At 46.3% G+C, this 20107-nt stretch overlaps 1 protein-coding gene across 4 annotated transcripts in view; it reads right to left on the bottom strand.

Moving 5' to 3' along the window:
• Positions 1 to 20107, bottom strand: part of LOC147456047 (kinesin-like protein KIN-4C) — a 158467-nt gene that overhangs the window by 24208 nt on the left and 114152 nt on the right. For all 4 annotated transcript variants that reach the window (XM_086514625.1, XM_086514624.1, XM_086514626.1 and 1 more), the window contains one exon: positions 11564 to 11624. In XM_086514625.1, coding sequence (XP_086370751.1) covers positions 11564 to 11624 — 61 coding nt within the window. The remainder of the gene's footprint in view (positions 1 to 11563; positions 11625 to 20107) is intronic.

The following is a 20107-nucleotide window of genomic DNA, read 5'->3' as shown; positions in this document are numbered from 1 at the left end:
CCCTGCTCCACCCCCCCTCGCGCTCCAGTTCCACAGTCGACCCAAGGGGCAGGGCCGTCTCCGGCTGCTAGGAGATCTCTTGGCAACGTCTTTGCCACGAGTCGCTTAGCGAGAGGGTCAGCCTTTCTTGCGACCCCCTCTATAGGTACAAACGTCTCCCTTTGCAGCAGTCCCTTGTGGTTTGACGAGCTTCGACATTCGGCGCCGATGGGACTTCTTCGACTATAACTTTACGCGTTTTCTCGGCGACCCTTCAGCAGACCATGAGGCAGCCTGCTTCAGGGTCCATCTTCTGTTCCTTGCAGCTAGGGGGATAGAAGCCTTGGACTCGGCGGTTGGCTTCTCTTTTCCCCTTTGCGGCAGGGACCAGACTGAGTGGACTCTCGACTCAGTGTTGGAGTGGTTGCATATACAGGTCCTAGAGTTCTCTCACCACATGGGAGAACTAGGAATTACAGACATGCTTCAGACTTTGTGGCCATTGGCCAAGTTTGCGGTGACCCCTCCAGATACAGCAAGATGTAGACAAATTGTGGTTTATTTCTTTGCCAATACGCAATGCTTGCCATGCCACGCTATGTACACATTCATGAGGACTCCTGGACAGAGGAGGTTGCTTTACGTACGGCTCGTTCTACTTGGGCTTGGGCTAGGCACTCGTTGCAGTCACGTCTGTCTAGAGGACGCTCAGATGCGGATTACTCCCCATCCAAGCCAGCCTCGAAGATAGCACGTTTAGCTGCTGCGGCAGTATCTGTTCTCTCTCGCTTCCCATGAGGATCGTCTCATGAAATGTGCAGGGACTTGGTCGGTCCCAGTTTCAGCGTCAACGGGGCCGACTGCGTCAGGAGCTTCAGCGTTGCCTTGTGGGAGGAGAGATTGATCTCCTTATGCTACAGGAGCACCGTCTGTGTGAGCCGCATTAGACGTTGTGGTCAGCTCTCGCGTGGATAATATGATACTTTTTGGTCAGCTGCTTTTGGACCTGGAGGCATCCAGGGTGGGGTATGTATGACTATTGCGAACTCTTTGCAGCAGGCCATTGTGGGTAGAGGGATTATTGTGCCAGGCAGGGCTCAGTGGATCACTATGCAGATTCAGGGTTGCCTTGTGGGCTTCTTGAACATCTATGTGCCCAATGTGGCAAGTGCACAAGCAGAGTTTTGGTCACAGATAGTTGAGTCTCTGCCGCAGGCAAACACTGCTGCATAGGGGGGGACTTCAACATGTTGGAGGACCCTTCTAACAGGATTGGTGGTAGCCATGCTACTTGCATGGAGTTGAGTTGGCAGCTTGGGAGAGGTTCTGTATGACTCTGAGGGTCTCGGATGTGTGGCATCACTCTAGTTTTGTGAGGCTCCCAGCCTTCTCTCGTTCAGACTGTAGAGTGGGAGGAGTGAATCTATCGCGGATAGATCGCTTCTACACTAGTGACCATTTCAGTGACTTGGGTGGGACAGTTGGCATTCTGGCAGGGACTTCCTTCTCGGACCATGCACCATTGATCCTCACAGCGGCAGACAGGCAGAGGAGAGGGAGCACGATGCTTCGCATCCCAGAGAGGGTCTTGCTGGACTCTGCACTCAAAGAGCAAATAGAGGCTCTCTGGACAGAGAGTTTGGACATGCAGGATTCTCCTGCTGACAGAGTGGCCTCAGGACTAGCTCAGATTAGTCGTTTCTTTCTCCAAGAGTCTTTGGCTCGCTTGGCTGCAGCGAGAGAGGAGGAGCAACATCTCAGACGGGGCGTTGCTTTGTTGCAGAGGATGTAGGAGCAGTATCCAGGCAGTCCTTGGCTGGAGGAGCAGCTACAACAGGCTCGCCAGGAGCTTGTTAGCACAGAGGAACAGCGCCATGAGTTTGCTTTTCATCGATAGGCATCTCAGTGGACACAGGTGGATGACAAAGTGACTGGTGCTTTCTTCGAGGGAGTGGGACCTCGGCATACGCATGCCAAGGTCAGTCAGTTGAGGAGGCCCAACGGGTCAGTTGCTTCTGAGCCAGAGGACAGGCGTGCAGCTGCTACTGACTTTTACCGTGAGTTACTGTCTGCAGAGCCTCAGTCGGAGCGTTAGGATGCATGCAGGGAGCAGGTGTGGGCACAGATGCCTTGCCTTGTGACTGAGGAGATGCGTCAGAAGCTTGAGCTGCCAATTCAACTTGACGAGCTGCACACGGCTCTTAGTGCACTCCCCCGTGGTAGCTGTCTAGGTGAGGATGCATTGACTCCCAGTTTTTTCTTGGAGTACTAGGACTTGCTTGGCTCAGATCTTTGTAGTGCTTTTCAGTACATCTTGCACACAAGATTGATGCCTGACAGCATGAGTGAGGGTCTGATCTACCTCATTCCCAAGGAGGGTGGCTCCTTGGATGAGATTCGACAGTGGCGTCCCATCACCATCCTTAACTCAGCCTACAAAATTCTTGCAAAGGCTCTGAGTTTGAGGATCCAGCCACTTCTAGAGAGCCTTATACATGGGACTCAGACAGGTTTTGTCAAGGAGCGCAGTATCCTTGACAACATCTTTACTTTTTGGGAGGCTTCTGTCCTAGCACGGCTCCGTGGTGAGGATCTGGTGATTCTAATTCTCGATTTTGAGAAGGCATATGACAGAGTTGACTGGGACTTTCTCGAGGGCACTCTACACAGGATGGGCTTCTCAGATGCTTGGATCAGAGGGGTGTCAGCTTTGTACAGACAGGCACACAATCAGGTACTTTTGTTAGGAGGTAGAGGTGATCGTTTCATGCTCACACGTTTGGCCAGACAGGGCTGTGCTCTTGTCCCCTTCCTCTTTCTGTTCTATGCTGAGGCAATGAGCAGGTTTTTGGTGTTGCAGCAGGTTGGTCTACGGGGCTTAGCACTCCCTATTCGGGGAGATGAGCTACTGGACACTGAGTTTGCTGATGACTCAGCCTTGTACTTGGATGGCCAGGAGGTCAAGTATCAGAAGTGTGAGCAGGCTCTTGAGACCTTCTGTTATGCATCTGGCACACTGATCAATCAGAGAAAGACAGTAGCTTTCTCAGTTGGTAGTGCTCCTGTGCCTGACTGGACGCCAGGTGAGGGTTTCAGTAGGATTCCCCCAGGGACGGCAGTTCGGTACTTGGGTTGTCAGGTTGGTTTGGACTTGTTTCCCGAGCAACAGATTGCTCCCCTTCTCCTTGTTCACAGGGAGGGCTTGGGATCATTGACCCAGCACAGCAGAGCAAAGCCCTTTTTGGGAAGTTCATCGCCCGAGGTCTTCTTCCAGGTGAGGAGCCCTAGAAGGAGTTCTTGTTACAGCGGCTTCGCGCTAGGGTGCCTTAGGCAGGAGGCCCCTGGGAGCCTTCGACCAGATGGATCTTCACAGAGATGTGTAGAGTTGGTTTGAGCAGGAGACTGGAGGATCGCTTTGCTGTGGGGTTGCTTTGATCTTGGGAGCACTTGCGGCGAGGCTTGGAGTAGTGCCAGCCTACTTACACGGAGGAGCACCTGCGACAGCCACTTGTTTGGAACCCCATGGTTAGCACTCAGAGAGGGCACTTGGTTGGTAGTCGGCCTCATGTTTCTTGGGGTTCCATGGCAACGGGTCTAGCACGCTCTTTAGGTGACTGGTTACAGTTTTCAGGCTTGTCAGAGGAGCTATAGGGCTTTCAGCTGTAGGGCATGAGAAAGGTGCAAAGCATGTGTCACGACATCTCAGAGGTAGTAGCAGTTGAGTGGATCACGCCTCTGGAGTCAGCAACGCCCAGATGGATGGGAGCCTTCACACGATTGGAGGTTCTCATCTCTGTTCGGGCTTGCTCAGAGACTGTTCCCTCCCTGTTTTTCGAGCTACAAGGTGAGGGACGCTTACAGCGAGTTGCAATAGAGGCCCCGCAGGTGGCAGAGTGCTGTTTTCAGAGGATCCGAGCGGTGGGCATCTGTGGGTGGACATGTGTCATCGATCCTGACCCAGCAACTCTTAAGACTGGACATTGGAGGCTGTGGGCCTGGGAGTAATGTCCACTGGCACGAGTACAGTGGGACCCTGGAGAGTGGCTATGGAGGGATCCTTTCTCTTCTGCAGACCACCCAGGTGTCCCTTTCTTTCAGTACACTGTTCAACTGGGACGTCACATACTGGCAGCACAGAGACAGGCTCGTCCCGCTACAGCACCTCATTGGCAGGAGGAGGGTCTCACAGCTGAGTTCTTGGCAGCTTTTTGGGAGAGGTTGTGGGACTCCAGACAGCCGAGGCGAGTCACTTTGTTTCAGTGGCTGGTCGCACATAGAGCTACAGCAATTGGGAGTTGGCTGGTGCATAGTGGTCTCTCGGCCGCATGTGCAGCTTGTGGCCACCTTGTGGAGAGTCAACGTCATTGTCTTTGGGACTGTCCTTTGGCACAGCAGGTGTGGCTTCGTGTTCTTCGGCTGATGCCTGCTCTTTCCACGGCTCGGCAATACACACGGCTTGGTCCAATCTCACAGGCCCGACACTTCAGTTTGAGCTATCTTCCACCAGCAGGATGGTAGTGATGCAGGGGAGGCGACCTACACTCCAGCCTGCCACAGAGCTTACTCGTAACTCCACAGGATTGGTGTAGTGAGAGAGAGGAGTGCTGGGAGCTCATCACTGGCCTGACACTCTGGTTTATCTGGCAGGCCCGTTGTTTCCGCATCTTTGAGGCTCGCCCTGTACCACCAACAGAGACTGTTGGCGATCTTTGGCTAGAGCCGATCCACACTCTCAGAGGACAACTCGAGAGACTCCAGGGCAGCTCCCACAACATGCGGGAGCATAGAGAGGCCTTCCTTCGACTCTGGTGTCCTGGGCCTTTTTTCACCATGGTCCGGGTGTACCCAGATGGCACTACCGTCCACCTGTGTGGCTTTTCCCTCATCCCATTTCTTGATTTAGCCTCATTGTACATATGCTGTTTTTTCATTGGGAAAGTCTCCCCTTCATGGTTGTTGTAGCCCTCTCTTGAAGAGGTGGTTGTAGCCCTGTGGGCAGTTTCATTAACTAATAGAAGGATCTTTTCCTCGGGAAAAAAAATTAGATCACCCACACACTCGAAAATAGGGTACAAATAGTGATGGACTGCACTAGCACACCATAGAAGCAACCTGTGTATCCTTTGCATGAGAGGCTTCAAGTGCTGATTTTCCTCTTTTCAAAGCTTCCCACACAATAGCCCTCACATCCACCTTTGTTGCTATGCCATTTTGACTCCTCTTTTGCCAGTTTTGGGTTATTTTTTATTATTTTATGGCTCGTAAAAAGCCCAAATGAGTTGGGAAAAATCCCTAAGATTGTGGAAAAATCCCTTTTGACTCAAATTACATGTTGAACCTCATTTTTCCACTTGCAAGCATTTTAGACGCATCGTTTGTTGTTGTGCATGAAACCTGCTATTTTTGGATTAGATCGTCCGCATTGCACTTTCTAGACGAGACGAGTGCTCAACCACATTGCACTAGGTCCATCAACATTTTCAAAGCATATTAGGAATCATTTACATTATAAAAGCACTTACGGCACTGGATCCAAGGCCATAACTTCCCGTTAAGGTATTTATACAACAACAACCATTCCCACACAGCGCATATGTACATGATGGCAAATGTTCCCATTGATTCAAAAGGCATAGAAAGTGAGTTTTCAAGACATTGTCGCATTACATGCGTGACACGGCATGTCAACGCAACCCGAAAATTCTGCCACGAACTTGGTCGCAAGACCCTCCTGCTGCCAATGATCACTTGCAACAGGATGAGCCTCTCTCCGCGCTGTCAGTATGTGCCGTCCCAACCGTGCTATATACTGAAAAAAGGAGTCCCTGGGTGATCGGTTGGAGTAATAGGATCCTGCCAGAACCACCTCCTTGAGTCCCACTGCACTCGCAACAGAGGGCGGCTCTCCCAAGCCCATAACGGCCAATGTCCTATATCAAGAGTTGACAGGTCAGCGTCTATCACACAAATCCTCCCTCTATCACACAAGTCCTCTTATTGCTGCCCACAACTCGGATCTGCTGAAAGCAATGCTCGGCCACCTTTGGTGTCTCAGAAGTGATCTGTGGATGTGACTCTCTCTGTGAACCTCAAAGAACATGGAGAATTGTGTGTCTGAGTAAGCTCTAGCTGCAATGTGGACCTCCTGTTGAGTGAAAGACCACTGCCTTCAGGATTCTCCGCCCTACCACCCTTTATATAGGCCCTTGGCCATCCAGGTTAAGAATCCCCAATCCACACCTAGCAGCTGACCCTTTGGCCTAGGTCTGTGACCCCCCTCAGTTTTCCCTAAGCATTACATTAATGATTACTCCCCCCTTGGAGAAGCATTTTTGTCATCGAATACAAAGTGGTGTTAGCATCATAAAGACCACTAATGTTTTCAGTAGTGGCATCCTTCATGGATCCAACTCTCCTTTTGACCGGAGCACGGTTCAGTAGGAGGTTCAATGAAATCAAGAAGAGAATCTTGAGTTCCACATTGTTGTCCCTTTGCAACCGTCTTTAACCGGCCCATGACATAGCATATAGACTCCATTTAGAACTCACTTCAGCATGCTAAACGAGTTATCACAACTAAGACGTACCCAAAAGAGTACCTCTTTTCACTGCTGACGTAACTCATCAGCAAAGTATAAGTCCTTAACTTGTTATCAATCTTCATCAATAAACAACCCCACCGTAACTACTGATCGAGGTTGAGAGCCTGATGTAAATATAAAGAGACTAAACTTAGCCTCGCAACATGCTTTGCGTCATGGTAAGCAACCTCCAACTAGAGAAATAAACTTTCCAATTGGATTGCTTGGTGATAACGTACACGCTTAGCATATTCTATAACACAAGATTAACACTTGTAATTTGCGTATCCTCTCTGGATGACTGGCAATACTGATATGTGTTTCCCCACCGTTTACAAACAATCCTCCAAAATCATTGGTAAACAGAGATCACAATTCCTTGCATTATTACTGATTAATCAATAATTTTAGGAACAACCATCTTGGTTAATTGTAGTGAGCTGATCTACAGCACCCAAACCGAGCCAACACCTCTATTGGTGATTGATAGATCTACAATTAATCTCATAGAGATATTGCACATAGAGAATTGCGTTAGAAGTACTAATGTAATGAATGTGCATGACGCTCCAAATCAGCCTTTGCTAAACACTAGGGCCCATAACACCTAGTGTGCATGCATTTAGCAAAAACAAATCCAAACCTGCATATCCGTAAGTGTACTTGCCAATGCTTATGGCTAATGTTATGTTCACAGTCCACTGGGAAAGAACTAAATACTGTCCCCTGCAATTACGTGAAAGCCGTGCTAAGTTAGTTGGACCATAATAGAATATGAAAATCCATCACATCTAGGTACGTGGTTTGCCCAATGCTATTGGCATTTACCCTTGAAATCCTGTTAAATCTGTCTTGCCGACAATGAGTTGAGAATGACCATTTCGGATTGCATCGGATTTAATGAACTGGCCTAGGAGCCATGTCCCAAAACTTGGAACTAGAAGAAAAAGATGCTTCCGGCTTCTTAGAATTGGAACAAAAGGTTGGCTATGCTGAGCACCTGTGCCTCCATCAAGTCTAGCAACAGGCCGTGCCGATCTCCTTGAGAGTTTAAAGCAGTGCTGCTTGGTCTTTCCTTTGCATCAAAATTTAACCTCCGATGAGTATGTTCTATCGAGGTATTCAAGAGAAGCCATGCTTCTGATCGAGACTCTTTCATACACAAGACGTGCTAGACTCTGAGATTGTCATTCATAATTACAAACTCTTGATGATATAATTCATTCGGCCAGCGACTGTGCTCATAGTCATTTGAGATATCACATGCCATGCATGAAAAACTTTCAAAACTTACCGTACATGCTTGGTCGATAATGGACAAGTAACCCACCTTGTCCACTTGTAGGCCTGAGAGAGAGAGAGAGAGAGAGAGAGAGAGAGAGAGAGAGAGAGAGAGAGAGAGAGTCCATGCAAGCTCCAAGATTTTCCCCCTTCCTCCATGGCTGCTCTCCCCTGAGCTCTGATACCAGTGTGAGAACCGAGGGAACTGCCTTCAAGATTCCGTGCTACCACCTTTTATACAAGAGAGATGTGCCACTCTATTGGTATAGCCTCTACAATATCTTGACACATGCTTTGCACCCCCGTCATGTGTCACAGTTGAGGCTTTGAATCTCCTCAGGAAGTGCAGCAAACTGTAGAATCCCTAACAGTGCAAGTTGGACCCTTTACCATAGGACCCCACGATGTAACAAACTTGTGGCACCCCAAGTCTAGAATCTGTCATGACACCAGAGAGATTTACTTAAAATACTTCACAACTTTAAAATCACAGTTCAATTTGGTCGACACGGCCCGGCGTAGTTCGTGCCCAGAGAGCTTGGCCCCAAAGACTTGGCGCTCCTTTAGGTATTTCTTTTATATTAATGCTCGATCAAAGTTACAACTCCCGTAGGGTCCTCCGCTCTCAGAATCTGCGTCCAAATGCCCTGAAGAGTGAGGCCCTTAGGGCTCTTTTATTCTTACAAGGGTTACCAAAAGCAGAGCCCCAAAAGCAGTTAAACTCAAAAGCAAGGAGTTCCAAAAGCTTCTTGTTGTAAAAATCTGCCCAAAGAGCACTCAGCGTAATTTGCGGAAATCCATACAGCCTGCCACATCAGCGGTTGTCAACTCAAAACGCGGAAATCCGTACAATCTACCACGTCAACACTGCATGTACATGTGCTTGCTTTATAAAGCCCACAAACACTTTTGATACATAACATCATGTCCATATGTACAAATTTACAAAAAAAGAGGTGTTCAAAAGTGAACGCAACATAGTTTGCCACACCCTAGTCTGCTAAATCATTCATGATCAGCACTAGAAAAGAGAGCCTATAAACGAGGTGATGGAGTTCTCATTTCATCTTCATAATCAACCACACGATAAAAAATTCGTCAAACGAAGACTCATCCTCAACCAAAGTCATCAACCATGCCACATACTTCTTCAACCTGTAGACATTCGCCCGTGCTTTATATGGAGATACCAGCTTTGCATCACTCACGTCATGCTCTCTTGTAACCCTCTTACCTACGAGCATAACCATACCTCCTAAATCATCCGCGTTCTTATCCAAACGGATTATGCTTACTACCTTTGTCTTGCCCTTATCTTTAGTTGTTAAACCACTTGATCTTGCTTCCCCTTTGATCTCAATATCATAATCTTGAGCTCGAGAAGGAATCTATAATGGAAGAGGAAACATATCGCCACCCATTCTCTTTGGTTTTGTCACATTGAGGGCTAATATGACCCCATTCACCACAATTGTAACATTAAAACATATCCCCTCTTCCAACCATGCCTCTTCCTCTACCACCTACAAACTCCTCATTGCTTCCATAGCCACGACCATATCCGTAGCTTTGATCTCTTTCACCTCCCATTATATGTACATTCAGATTCTTCAGAAGACCTACCACCTCTTGCATCTCCTTGCGAAAAGCATTCATGTCTTAAGAGGCTTGTTGATCATAACTCGGCTCCCTGATGAGGACCCTTGTTTGCACTTCTTTTACTTCAACCTTTGGCTCGGCATTGACTCCAAGTTGATTAAAACGCTCCACCTTCCACTCTTTATTCTTTGCAATTTCAATTGCCTCTTCAAAGGTCTTTCGTTGCTTCAGCTCTACCTTCAAGCGTAGGCATCTTCTCAAGCTTGCAAGAAATCCGTCCTTCTTTAACATGGCTGGAGGAACTTCAGCCCCCAAAGATGTACACCACTTTTTCCATAATGCACTGAATGCCTTCAAAAAGTCTTCTTTGGCTTTCACCCTGTACTAAGCTTGAATAGATTGTCATATCTTTTGTGGGTCTTCCACGTGTTGAAAGTCTGTAAGAAAAGCATGTCTTACCATTTCATAAGTCATAACTTGAGGAGGTTGAGTTGATTGCGACTCCTTTTTGTAGCCTTCCAGTAATTCTCTAACATCTCCCACCATGGAAACTAGAAAGCACCTACCCTACCCTGACACACATCAACCAATGCACTTGAGGAAAAGAGGTTTCCCCTTCAAGAAATGATTCTTCAAAACCGCATTTTGAAGTATATACACACCACAAAACAAGCGAGCTTCCACAACTCACCCTACACCAAACTGCCTGCGATGGGCTGCCATACCTGTAGCCTATGCAAAATAAATTGTAGCTCCAAAAGGGATGCTTTCAAGCCTCAAAAATTCTCTGCATTTTCTGCAACGAAAGTTGTGAAGACCACAAATTTCAAATCCCTGCACCACTATGTGCAAAATTGGCATGAACAGCAAGATGTCCTAGCACGATTACTTGTCGAGAAGGCTAGTTGAAGGCAAAAAACTGCATCAAAAAGCATGAAGAAGGTATGACGACCAAAAATATGCTAATTTCTCATATTTGGCTGAGCTTTTTTATGTTTGTACATGAGTTTAAGTTATATGCAAGCTGTGGCTCAAAACACTCACCTACGAACACTTATAGTAATCCGAGAGTTGGAGCTACACTAGCAACTTGCACTGCAGGTACATGTGCTTACTCTAAAAAAGCCACAAAAAGAAATGCCACACACCCTTTTGGCACATGGCATCATGTCCATATGTACAATTTTACACAAACCGAGGTGTTCAAAAGTGCGCACAACAATGTCCTACTTCACCGCCCCCTTTTTGAACTCTAGTTTGCCTGGAAATTCCCTTTGAGGGACCCCTTCTGAGATAGTGATGAGGCAATGCTGGAGATGCAGATCTGAAAGTTAATGTGTAGCTTCTTTTTACGTTTCCAAATAATCCTCAAGTAGAGGTTTTCAGCAATCCCCCTTCTAAGAAATAACCAGACAGCTTTGTTTACAGAGGAAACATGTGCCCTCTATCCCTCTTTACTTGTGTTCAAGAATTGAAGGCTAAACTCGAAATCTTCTTAGATATAGAATGATCAATTGCAGCCATCATCCAAGAATTGAAGCCTAAAATGGAAATCTTCTAAAGACCAATTGCAGCCCATCACTTAACAAAAGGAAACTTTTTACTTGAATCACATTTTCAAGCACATACTTTTTCTGCAACTTTGCTATACCACTTCAAAAATTCACCATAGTCTAAGAAATGAGAAATCCACATCATTTCAAACTGTTACACTGATTTGATTATCTATAGCAGTTGCTTGCACCTAGTACATATTATCTTACCCTTATGCAAGAGTTAAGCTCATAATTGATGCATACCATGTAAAACAAGAATTAGTAAATGTTATTAAAACATTTAGCACCCTCTGCATCACGTGTTGGTTCCATTGTCACAAGTACTACTAAAAGACACTGTGCAACAAAGTAGAATAGTTGAGGGGAAAGGTAAACTTTCTTAGAAGAGCTGCAAAAATTTCCACGTGTTACGTTGCAAAGAGTTAAGTTTGCTCATGAATCCTAAGTTTGCTCATATTATTGCACAATGCTACTGCTTACTCAACGAGAGGAAAAAACATTTTAACTTTCAAGGACATCAGGAAGCAAAAACTGTTTCATAGGCTTGGAAAGAGTAATTTTACTTACCTAAAGCACATGCATCGTCCTTCTCTCGTAACCGCATATTTATCAATTCTTCTTGCAAGTTCTACAAAAGGATAAATGAAATCAGTTTAATCTGGGAATGTTTTTGTAATACCGTTCTCACCACAATACATAAATTTGTAATAAAACTTGATGAGCCTCTATGTCTGTTTTATCCTAATTGATGGGCACTGGCTCAGCGCCCATGCCACCTGTCCAGAACAGGAAAATCTGTTTTTATTCCATGTGGATTGACAATCAAGGAATCTAACGCTCAACCTCCTTGTCCTTAGCATTCAACTCTGCCAGGTTGTCTTGATGCATCTCTTTTTTCCTTCGTGATGTGTAATCATATTGATTACCTAAAAGAAATGTAAATGGTCAAACGACCCATCAAACAGCTATGTACAAAGGCTAGAAGTCCAATATTGGACATAAACATGAATAGCCCATAACCAAGATGGCAACGCTTCCATCCTTCCATACCCGGGCATTTGCCATAGAAATGACCCCAGCACTGGTGAGCGAAGAACCATTCCAAAGCAAGATATCTCTCAACTTGAATACATGATGTTGAATACCTCTTACACCCATCAATTATGCCAAAAACCCCAGTAGCAAAGCATATAAAAAAGCAACTGAAAATGCTGTGGACAACATGCATGCGAGCGCTTTCCGAAAACCCAGTCATGAGGAGAAAAAGATTCACAAGCAACACGAAACCAAGTGGATGAAGTGATTGTAATTTGACGCGCTCTCTGCTCGCTATTATCCCCCTTCGCGCCATCCCTCCCCACCCCCCCAACCTCCCCCAAAGCCCACCTCCTCCCTCCCTGGCTCTTGTTCACTCAGGGCAAGGACGCCACCATTCGCTTCGCATCCGATCTCTGGTCTCGCCTTCATCCCATTCTCCTTCGACATTGTAGCAGCAGACACACATGGAGGATTCTGCTCTGCCTCAAAGGGACTCGACGGAAGCCCCCTCGCCCGACCCCACGCAAGCCACCATCCAACATGGTCTATCGCCGAGAGAGCAAGCGAGCTTAGAGGCAAATGTGGCTCGCCTTCAGGCCACCTCTGTCATCTGCAAGATTCTCAGCACTAGACCCAGTAGAGGCGAGGTGCCTGACCTCCCCGAGGCCCGCCTTTTAGCAGAGGTTGGGAAGATCACTGACATCCAGCTTCTTGAGCGAGGATACAGATAGAGTTTGAGACTCCCGAGATGGGTGCCAAGGTCATTGTTAACCCTCACGGCTCACGGACACCCCATCACCTACGATGGACGCCTATTATGTATTTGGTAGAGTCAGGTACCGGGCTTGTCGGACCAATAGGGAAAGGTAGAGTGATCGTCGATGAGAGGCGCACTTTAACTTGGACATGTTAGGGTTAGTTGGTTAAGCATGGGCGCCCAAGTGTGAATGGGGTGAGCTCCTATAAAAGCCAACTAAACCTAATTTTTACTCATTCTCTCATTTGTGCAATTGAAGAGTGCTCTTGCTCCATCTCCATCTTCTTCTTCTTCACCTCCTTGTGTGTGTGTGGGAGAGAGAGAGAGGGAGAGTGTGTGTGCGATCGAGCATTACGAAGGCACGACGGCGGCGAAGCGGTTGAGCGCGGAACGACTGCAGCTTCTTCTTCATCGCGGCGAGGAATCCACCACGAAGGCGAGCGTAGAGCGGTGAGTGACACACCCTTTGTTTTCTTGAGCTTGCTAGTTTAGGCTTGTTGTGTGCTTGGAGCCGTTTGTGGCTCGCACACGGTGTATTGGCAAGTCCCTTGCTTCGACAGTGCGGCAAGGAGCGCACATTTTTGGCGCCGCTGCCGGGGATATGCCCTACACTAAGCTCGGTTAGCACTTTACGCTTCCTTGTGGTACAATTTCTATCATAGGAAAGGCAGGGAAGGAGTGTGTGGAGATTTCTGTTTTTTGCGTTTTCTGCATTTGCTGTCAAGTTTCAATTTCTGCTATTGTCTGCGTTTTTTCAATTTCTGCAATTTTTGCATTTTCAAGTTCGGCGTTTTCAATTTCTGCAATTTTCTGCATTTCTGCGTTTTTTTTTTTCTGCATTTTCTGCAATTTCTGCGTTGTTTCTGCAATTTCTGCAATTTCCTGCAATTTCTGCATTTCTGCGTTTTTCAATTATCTGCATATCTGCGTTTTCAATTTCTGTATTTTCTGCACCAAAAAGAAAAAAAATTTAAGTTTTTTTGGTTTTTCTCCAGAAAAAAAAAAAAAAATTCTGGGAAAAAAAATATTTTCAAAAAAATAAAAAAATAAAAAAATCGGAAATTAACAACGCGAGTGAGCGGGCGGCGAAATTTTCCGAAAATAAAAAACGTGACTCTTAAAACGGACGGGTTGGTTTGTATAAAAGATAGATCGGGATCGGGATCATTCTCCCAAGCCCAAGCCCAAGCCCAAGCCCAGGCCCAGGCCCAGGCCCAGGTCCAGGCCCAGGCCTCAGTCCTCAATCTTATGATATATACTAGACTCACTCTTATATATATACCCTACTCCCTCAAGAGAGAATGAGAGCATGTGGGACAAGTCCTCCACTCTCCTCCTTTTTCTTCCCACTTGCACCCTTAGACTTTCTAGTTTGGGCCTAGTTCCCTACTGGAAATTGACAGTTTTAGGGATTCCGAGGACATAGAGTGACCAAACGGAGGGCTGTAAAGCACGGCACGACCCTCTGACCGATACGCTCGTTTCGAGCTATCACACGGCCCATTCCACGACACGCTCTAAAAAATCTAGCAAAAAAACAAACAAAAAACACGCTAAAAACTAGTCACAAGGCCTCCTAGAGCAGCTTTTTGACACCTTAGGGTATCAAAAGCACATGCACTTACGCTCTGGGCGGGTGCTAGAACACGAGCACATTGGTAGTGCCTCTGTTCATACGGACACCCATTACCCATCCACGATAAGCTCTAGACCCTCAGCGGGGACACAAGGTAGCACCACCCAAGACCCTAAAATAGCCGCTAGTGATTCCTCCTCCGACTCAGAAATCATGGAAGCATACCCTACCCAAAACACTGAGAGAGAAGGCCATGCACCTCCCGAAGCTCCACAGCCTAGTACTAGTATGTTTAGCCGTTTCATGGAAACATTAGGTAGAGCTACTCGCTCAGAACCTGATGCAAATGAAGCACACGAAGGGGGTGGGGAAGTGGACTCTCCTTTCACATCGCACGTGGACCCCACACCCCCAAAGAGTGTCCATGTGGATATCCTACCAACTTCTTACCAAGAAGGCCCTGTTGAGCTGCCTCCTTCAGAAGTTCCCTCTAGAGTACCGTTGGTGGCAAGTAAAACCACGGGGAGCAACATTGCTTCTACCTCACAAGAAACCATTAACACCTCGACTCTAGAAGGATTGTTCATTAATGATCATTCGACATACGACCTCCACACTGAGGTGTTGACGGATCTACACTCTGGCCACGCCTACCATGTAGGATGGATAGAGATTGTACAATCCACCTCTAGTGCAACGAGCATCGAAGATCAACAGAAAATGATCTGTAATGTTATCCATGGCATTATTCAATTAGAAAGGCAAAACCGAGGGGTAAATATACTCTCAACTGGCCCCATGAGATTTCTGGATACGAGTAAGGCTCAACAGCCTACTCTATCACAAATGGAGACTCCTCTAATGAGCCCCATGGACCCATCTTACGTCATTTCACCTGGGGTCTCTATGCAATCTGAGCCTCCGAGCGAAAACTTTAGCTTCCCTAACTTGGCTCAACCCTCTATTAAGGAAAACCCAGTGCTCACTCCAGGGATAAGCCTGACAGAGAATGTACCGATGATATCTACGGTTAGCGCAGTGCCACTACCTAGTGTCGTAGTACCTAATATGGGGCCTCGACCATATGTGCCTCTAGCCCCTTATGCACACATGGCCCCCACACCTCCAATTGTACCACTTGCTTATGCTCCTCGAGTGCCGCTCCCTAGCTCTTATCCGAGTGGACCTATGCCCGGTTATGTTCCATATCCTGCATCATCTACACATATGCCAAGACCGGCACCCGTCCCTCTCCCACATATGATTCCAAGAGTACCTCCACCGGCCCTACCTCCTCACATAGGTGACTTGGCAGCGTTTGCTCAAACCATAGGTCGATCTATCGCGGAAAATATGCGTCACGCATCTGATAGAGAGCCTAGAAGTAAGGCAGTACAAATTGCCAAACTCAAGCAAAAATTCAATGGGGACGAAGATGCTAGAAAACACATTGAAGTGTTTGAACAAGTATGTGATTCCTTAGGGGAACGCAACGAACTACATAAGTGCAATGCCTTAAGCTTGACATTAAGTGGGAAGGCTGGAGATTGGTATAGGACCCTAAGGGTCGACGAGAAAACAATCTACCCTACCCTTCGAAGGTTGTTTCTAAAGGAGTACATACGAGAAGGTGTGCTTTGGGGTGTAGCATCTCAGCTACAGAAGGCCGAACGTAAGGAAGGAGAGTCAGTAAGGGACTTCATTAGTCGTCTAAAGCACTTAAACTCTCGTTGCCCTGTAAATGAGCGCTTCAACAATAACCAACTGCTTGATCGATTCATTCGAGGGTTGAGGAATGAAGGAATCTATAATGGACTAGTGATTAGAGGTATCACAACCTGGGAAGATGTCACTGCCAATGCAATCCAATTAGAGGACAACTTGATGATAGCAGGCATGAGGGTGTCTACTCACACGAGATCCACTAGCTCACAAGCCATTGAGTATGAACCCATGACTGCAAAGCCCATTGCCAATGAGCCAAAGGTATTTGAGACATTCTTGACAGACCTCACCAAGGCAATCCAAGAGTCTCTTAAGGATAATCGACCCCCTCAAAATAGTCACATGTACGGAGCAACAATGGTGTTCCATTTGCTTAGGTCCACATAGCACTAGTGAGTGCCCTACGTTTAGAGTAAAATTTAATGGAACTTGCAATGCATGTGGTAGGTATGGTCACCAAGCTAAGGATTGTTTAATGATCAAACGTATGATGGAAAATAGACCACCTGTAGCCTGGACGGATGCGCCTCGAGCTCCTGTATTGATGCCTGCTCCACCTGTTGAGCAACTACCGCAACACATGGTCCCTAGATCTCAAAATGTTGTACAAGCTACACCGCTACCACCTCCTGTGCTAGGACCGCAGCCCCCGCATCCAAGAGTCGCCCCTATGAACCAAGTGGGTTGCGAGTCATCAAATGCTTATGCAGATGGCTGTGAGGAGGAAATAGACACTAGTATTGCCTACGGACTTGATACATTGGAAGAATGTCCTATATACTACATGGAAGATTGTTGGGGACAAGTCAAGCCGGTTTATCAAGCTGCTGCTCTCGCATCCAGAGGTCAAAATATCAACACCCAGGCTAGGAGGCCACCTCTTCAATGCTACGAGTGTGGTGGACCACATCGAGTAGCGGAGTGCCCTATTAGGCTGCAAAAGAATGCTGCACAGATGCAAATGAATCAAGGGAGCACGTCTGCAATGCCAATACTCACATGTAATCGTTGTGGCATAGATCACTTGATTGCCCAATGCCCCTATAACCCAAATGCGCCTAAAATCACACCCCTGAATTTGGTCGAAATTGCTAGTGTGACATCGCCAATACCACCCGTCGCACCCGCTTATGCGATTACACGGTCCATGCTTCAAGGGCCAGGCCATATCCTTGAAGAGAGAGATACCGCGTCAGTTATCCAAGCAAAGAAAAAGAAGACACGAAGGAAGAAGTCGCAGAATACGGAAAATTCAAAGCCAAGTTCCAAAACAAACATAAGAACAGGAGATGACCCCGTGTATATGAATGACCTCGAGGATGATTCAGATTCAGTCGAGACAATGGAGACTAGAACCAATACCACAAAGGGAAAGACCGACAAAGAAAACCGTAACATAGAACCAAATGAAAACCGAACAAGAGAAAACCATAAGGAGCCTCTGAAAACACCACAAGTGTTTCCAAATCCAATCCAAGACCCCCAAGATAAACCGTAGGGGCAAAAAGGGAAGAATCGTAAAAAGAAGATTGGGACGTACCCAAACCCAGTAGACGAGATTAAGCAGGTGAAACATCTAAAAGGTTTAGTGGAGGATACTCAAAGGAAACTAGAACCAGAACCCATGCATGTCAAAATTCATGACACAGTGTTTCCCACGCAAGTTCATCCACCCCACATGAACCATAGACCGTTAGCCATATCTAGTATCATCCAAGAAGGGAGTGAGGACGGGACATCAGAAAGTGAGCATACACCCTTCTTGTTGGAAAGGATGTTTAACGAAGGAATACCTGATCCCATTGAGGAATATGAGATTCCATCCTCACCAGTTCCTAGTCAAGGACCTACACCTTGCAAAACGCCAATGAATGTTGCCAAACTAGTGGACTTCATGTCTTCTGAGGTCCGAACCACGATCATAGCAAAGCTGTATGGAGATCCTGAGTTATTCCTTGCACTTCGAGCATTCCTTAACGGAGAGCTACAAACGGGATTACCGCAGTTTGCACAACCAAATAGGCCTGACTCGATTATGATTGATGAGGAAAATCATGTGCAATCACTTGACTTAGATGGACACGAGTCTGTGATCGAGGTACCCATTAACGAATTAGGGCAGTATTTTGAAGGCAACGAGTCTAATGCGACCCTACCCATCACTACCAAGGGATTAACTATAAAGGGAATTCTTGATGGTGGTGCGGGAGTTAGCATCGTTACAAAAGATTGTTGGGAATCCATGGGAAAACCCCGCCTCAGTGTTACTAACATTGTGGTAAAGATGGCAAATGGTACCATAGCCAAACCTATGGAGATGCTCAAGGATCTTAAGATCAAAGTTCTAGGACACAAGGTACGACATACGTTCATTGTAATGGATTTCTCTAAACACCTTATGTCATATGAAATGATTTTAGGACGACCATTCATGAGGGAAGCACAAATGGTTCACGATTGGTCTAAAAATCATGTCTATTTGCAATTCCAAGACTCTGTCCTTAGAGTGGATTTGGTGACTGGTAAGGTACACCCCTTAGGGAGTAAAACCATTATTGATCATCGCTCTGACACCACAGTTCACTCGGCTCCACTACAATATTGTTACACTTGTAAGAAGGATACAGACATTGGCCAAGATTCTCCTTATATGGATGTGTTACCGGGTATGACGGAATCAGACAATGTGGATTGGGTCCACCTAGCATCAACCATAGACACTTGGGGAAATAGGGGGACGACCTGGGTAACACCTGAGGGGGATGAAATGCCTATACCCTTAAATATGCTACAAGCAATGCATATCGCTTCTGACAAGACTCATCCTAATGTAACGAAGAAAACATACAAGTGGGTCCCTAAAGCTTCTTTAGTGACCATAGCTAGTGCTAAAAAACAGAAGCCTTGTAAGAAACGTACCACTCGCTCCAAGAAAAGTAAGAAAATGTTGCGATGGATCCCTAAACGACTATTGGAAGCCCAAGGCTACTATCAAGGAAATGATCAAATCTGGGTGCCAAAACGTAGATTGTGCTCTTACCTATCACTTGACCCAAGTGAGCCCAATCACGTAGCTCCAAAACGAATCAATGATCGTGGAAAGGAAAAAATCACAGAATGCTACACACCCGCTCCCGAGCTAGTTTGGGTACCAAAGAAAGAACGATTTGTTCCACCTAGCTCAGGAAGGGGGGAGTCCCATGAAGATTCTAGCTCCTCATGTAATACATCCATAGAGGTAAAAGCTTCTACACAGCCTCCATCTATAGTAGTGGACCTCCATGAAGCTACAAAAGAATCCACACCTCCCAGTGTTCAAGAATCACCTAATGAACCACTTCAAGTTCGATCCTGGGAGAGTACCTTACCACCCTTGCAGCTTGACAAGGCACCTAGGGTAATAGAAAACTACTGACAAAAATCCTCACCTACTACCAACTGGAATAATTGGTTTCAAAGGGTGACAAGCTCATTTCAAACGGTATGATCTACCCAACGAAGGGGGGAGTGTTTGCTGACAGTCATCATTCATTTGCTTCCCTCTCAACCTTTTTCCCTGACCTCTATATCTCCAATCTTAGGGAATGTACATATAAAGCTTTATACTCACAAAAAAAAAAAAAAGAGCAAGAGCAATTAGCAAACGAGTATGCACATTAAAGTCAAAACATTGACTCAGACCTACACATGTCACATCTGGTATAGTGAAACAGAAACCTATGCCATAAAACACCTTTGATCCTCATCACTTGAGTGATGGAGGGTAGGTAAGATTAGTACGATAGGAGTGTTACTGTTTTAGAGTTGCGTGATTAGCGAAGTTCTCTTTTCCTACTAATGTGCCTCCTAGAGGTATTGTTTGTGTTTCATAGTGTGTACAGGAGCGTGTTGCTATTGATAGGATTTGGACCTTCATGGAATCTTTATCTCGACTCACTCTTCAAATCAAGCGCGACCATCAACACAAACAGGTGTTTCTTATCCATTAGCATTGCCCTTATCTTTTTGCATCCAT

The sequence above is a fragment of the Adiantum capillus-veneris genome, chromosome 6, assembly GCF_014529385.1.
Source record: "Adiantum capillus-veneris isolate H3 chromosome 6, ASM1452938v2, whole genome shotgun sequence".
NCBI lineage: Eukaryota > Viridiplantae > Streptophyta > Polypodiopsida > Polypodiales > Pteridaceae > Adiantum > Adiantum capillus-veneris.
The sequence above is the reverse complement of the archived record's forward strand: the minus strand, read 5'-3'. Positions and strand labels throughout refer to the sequence as shown.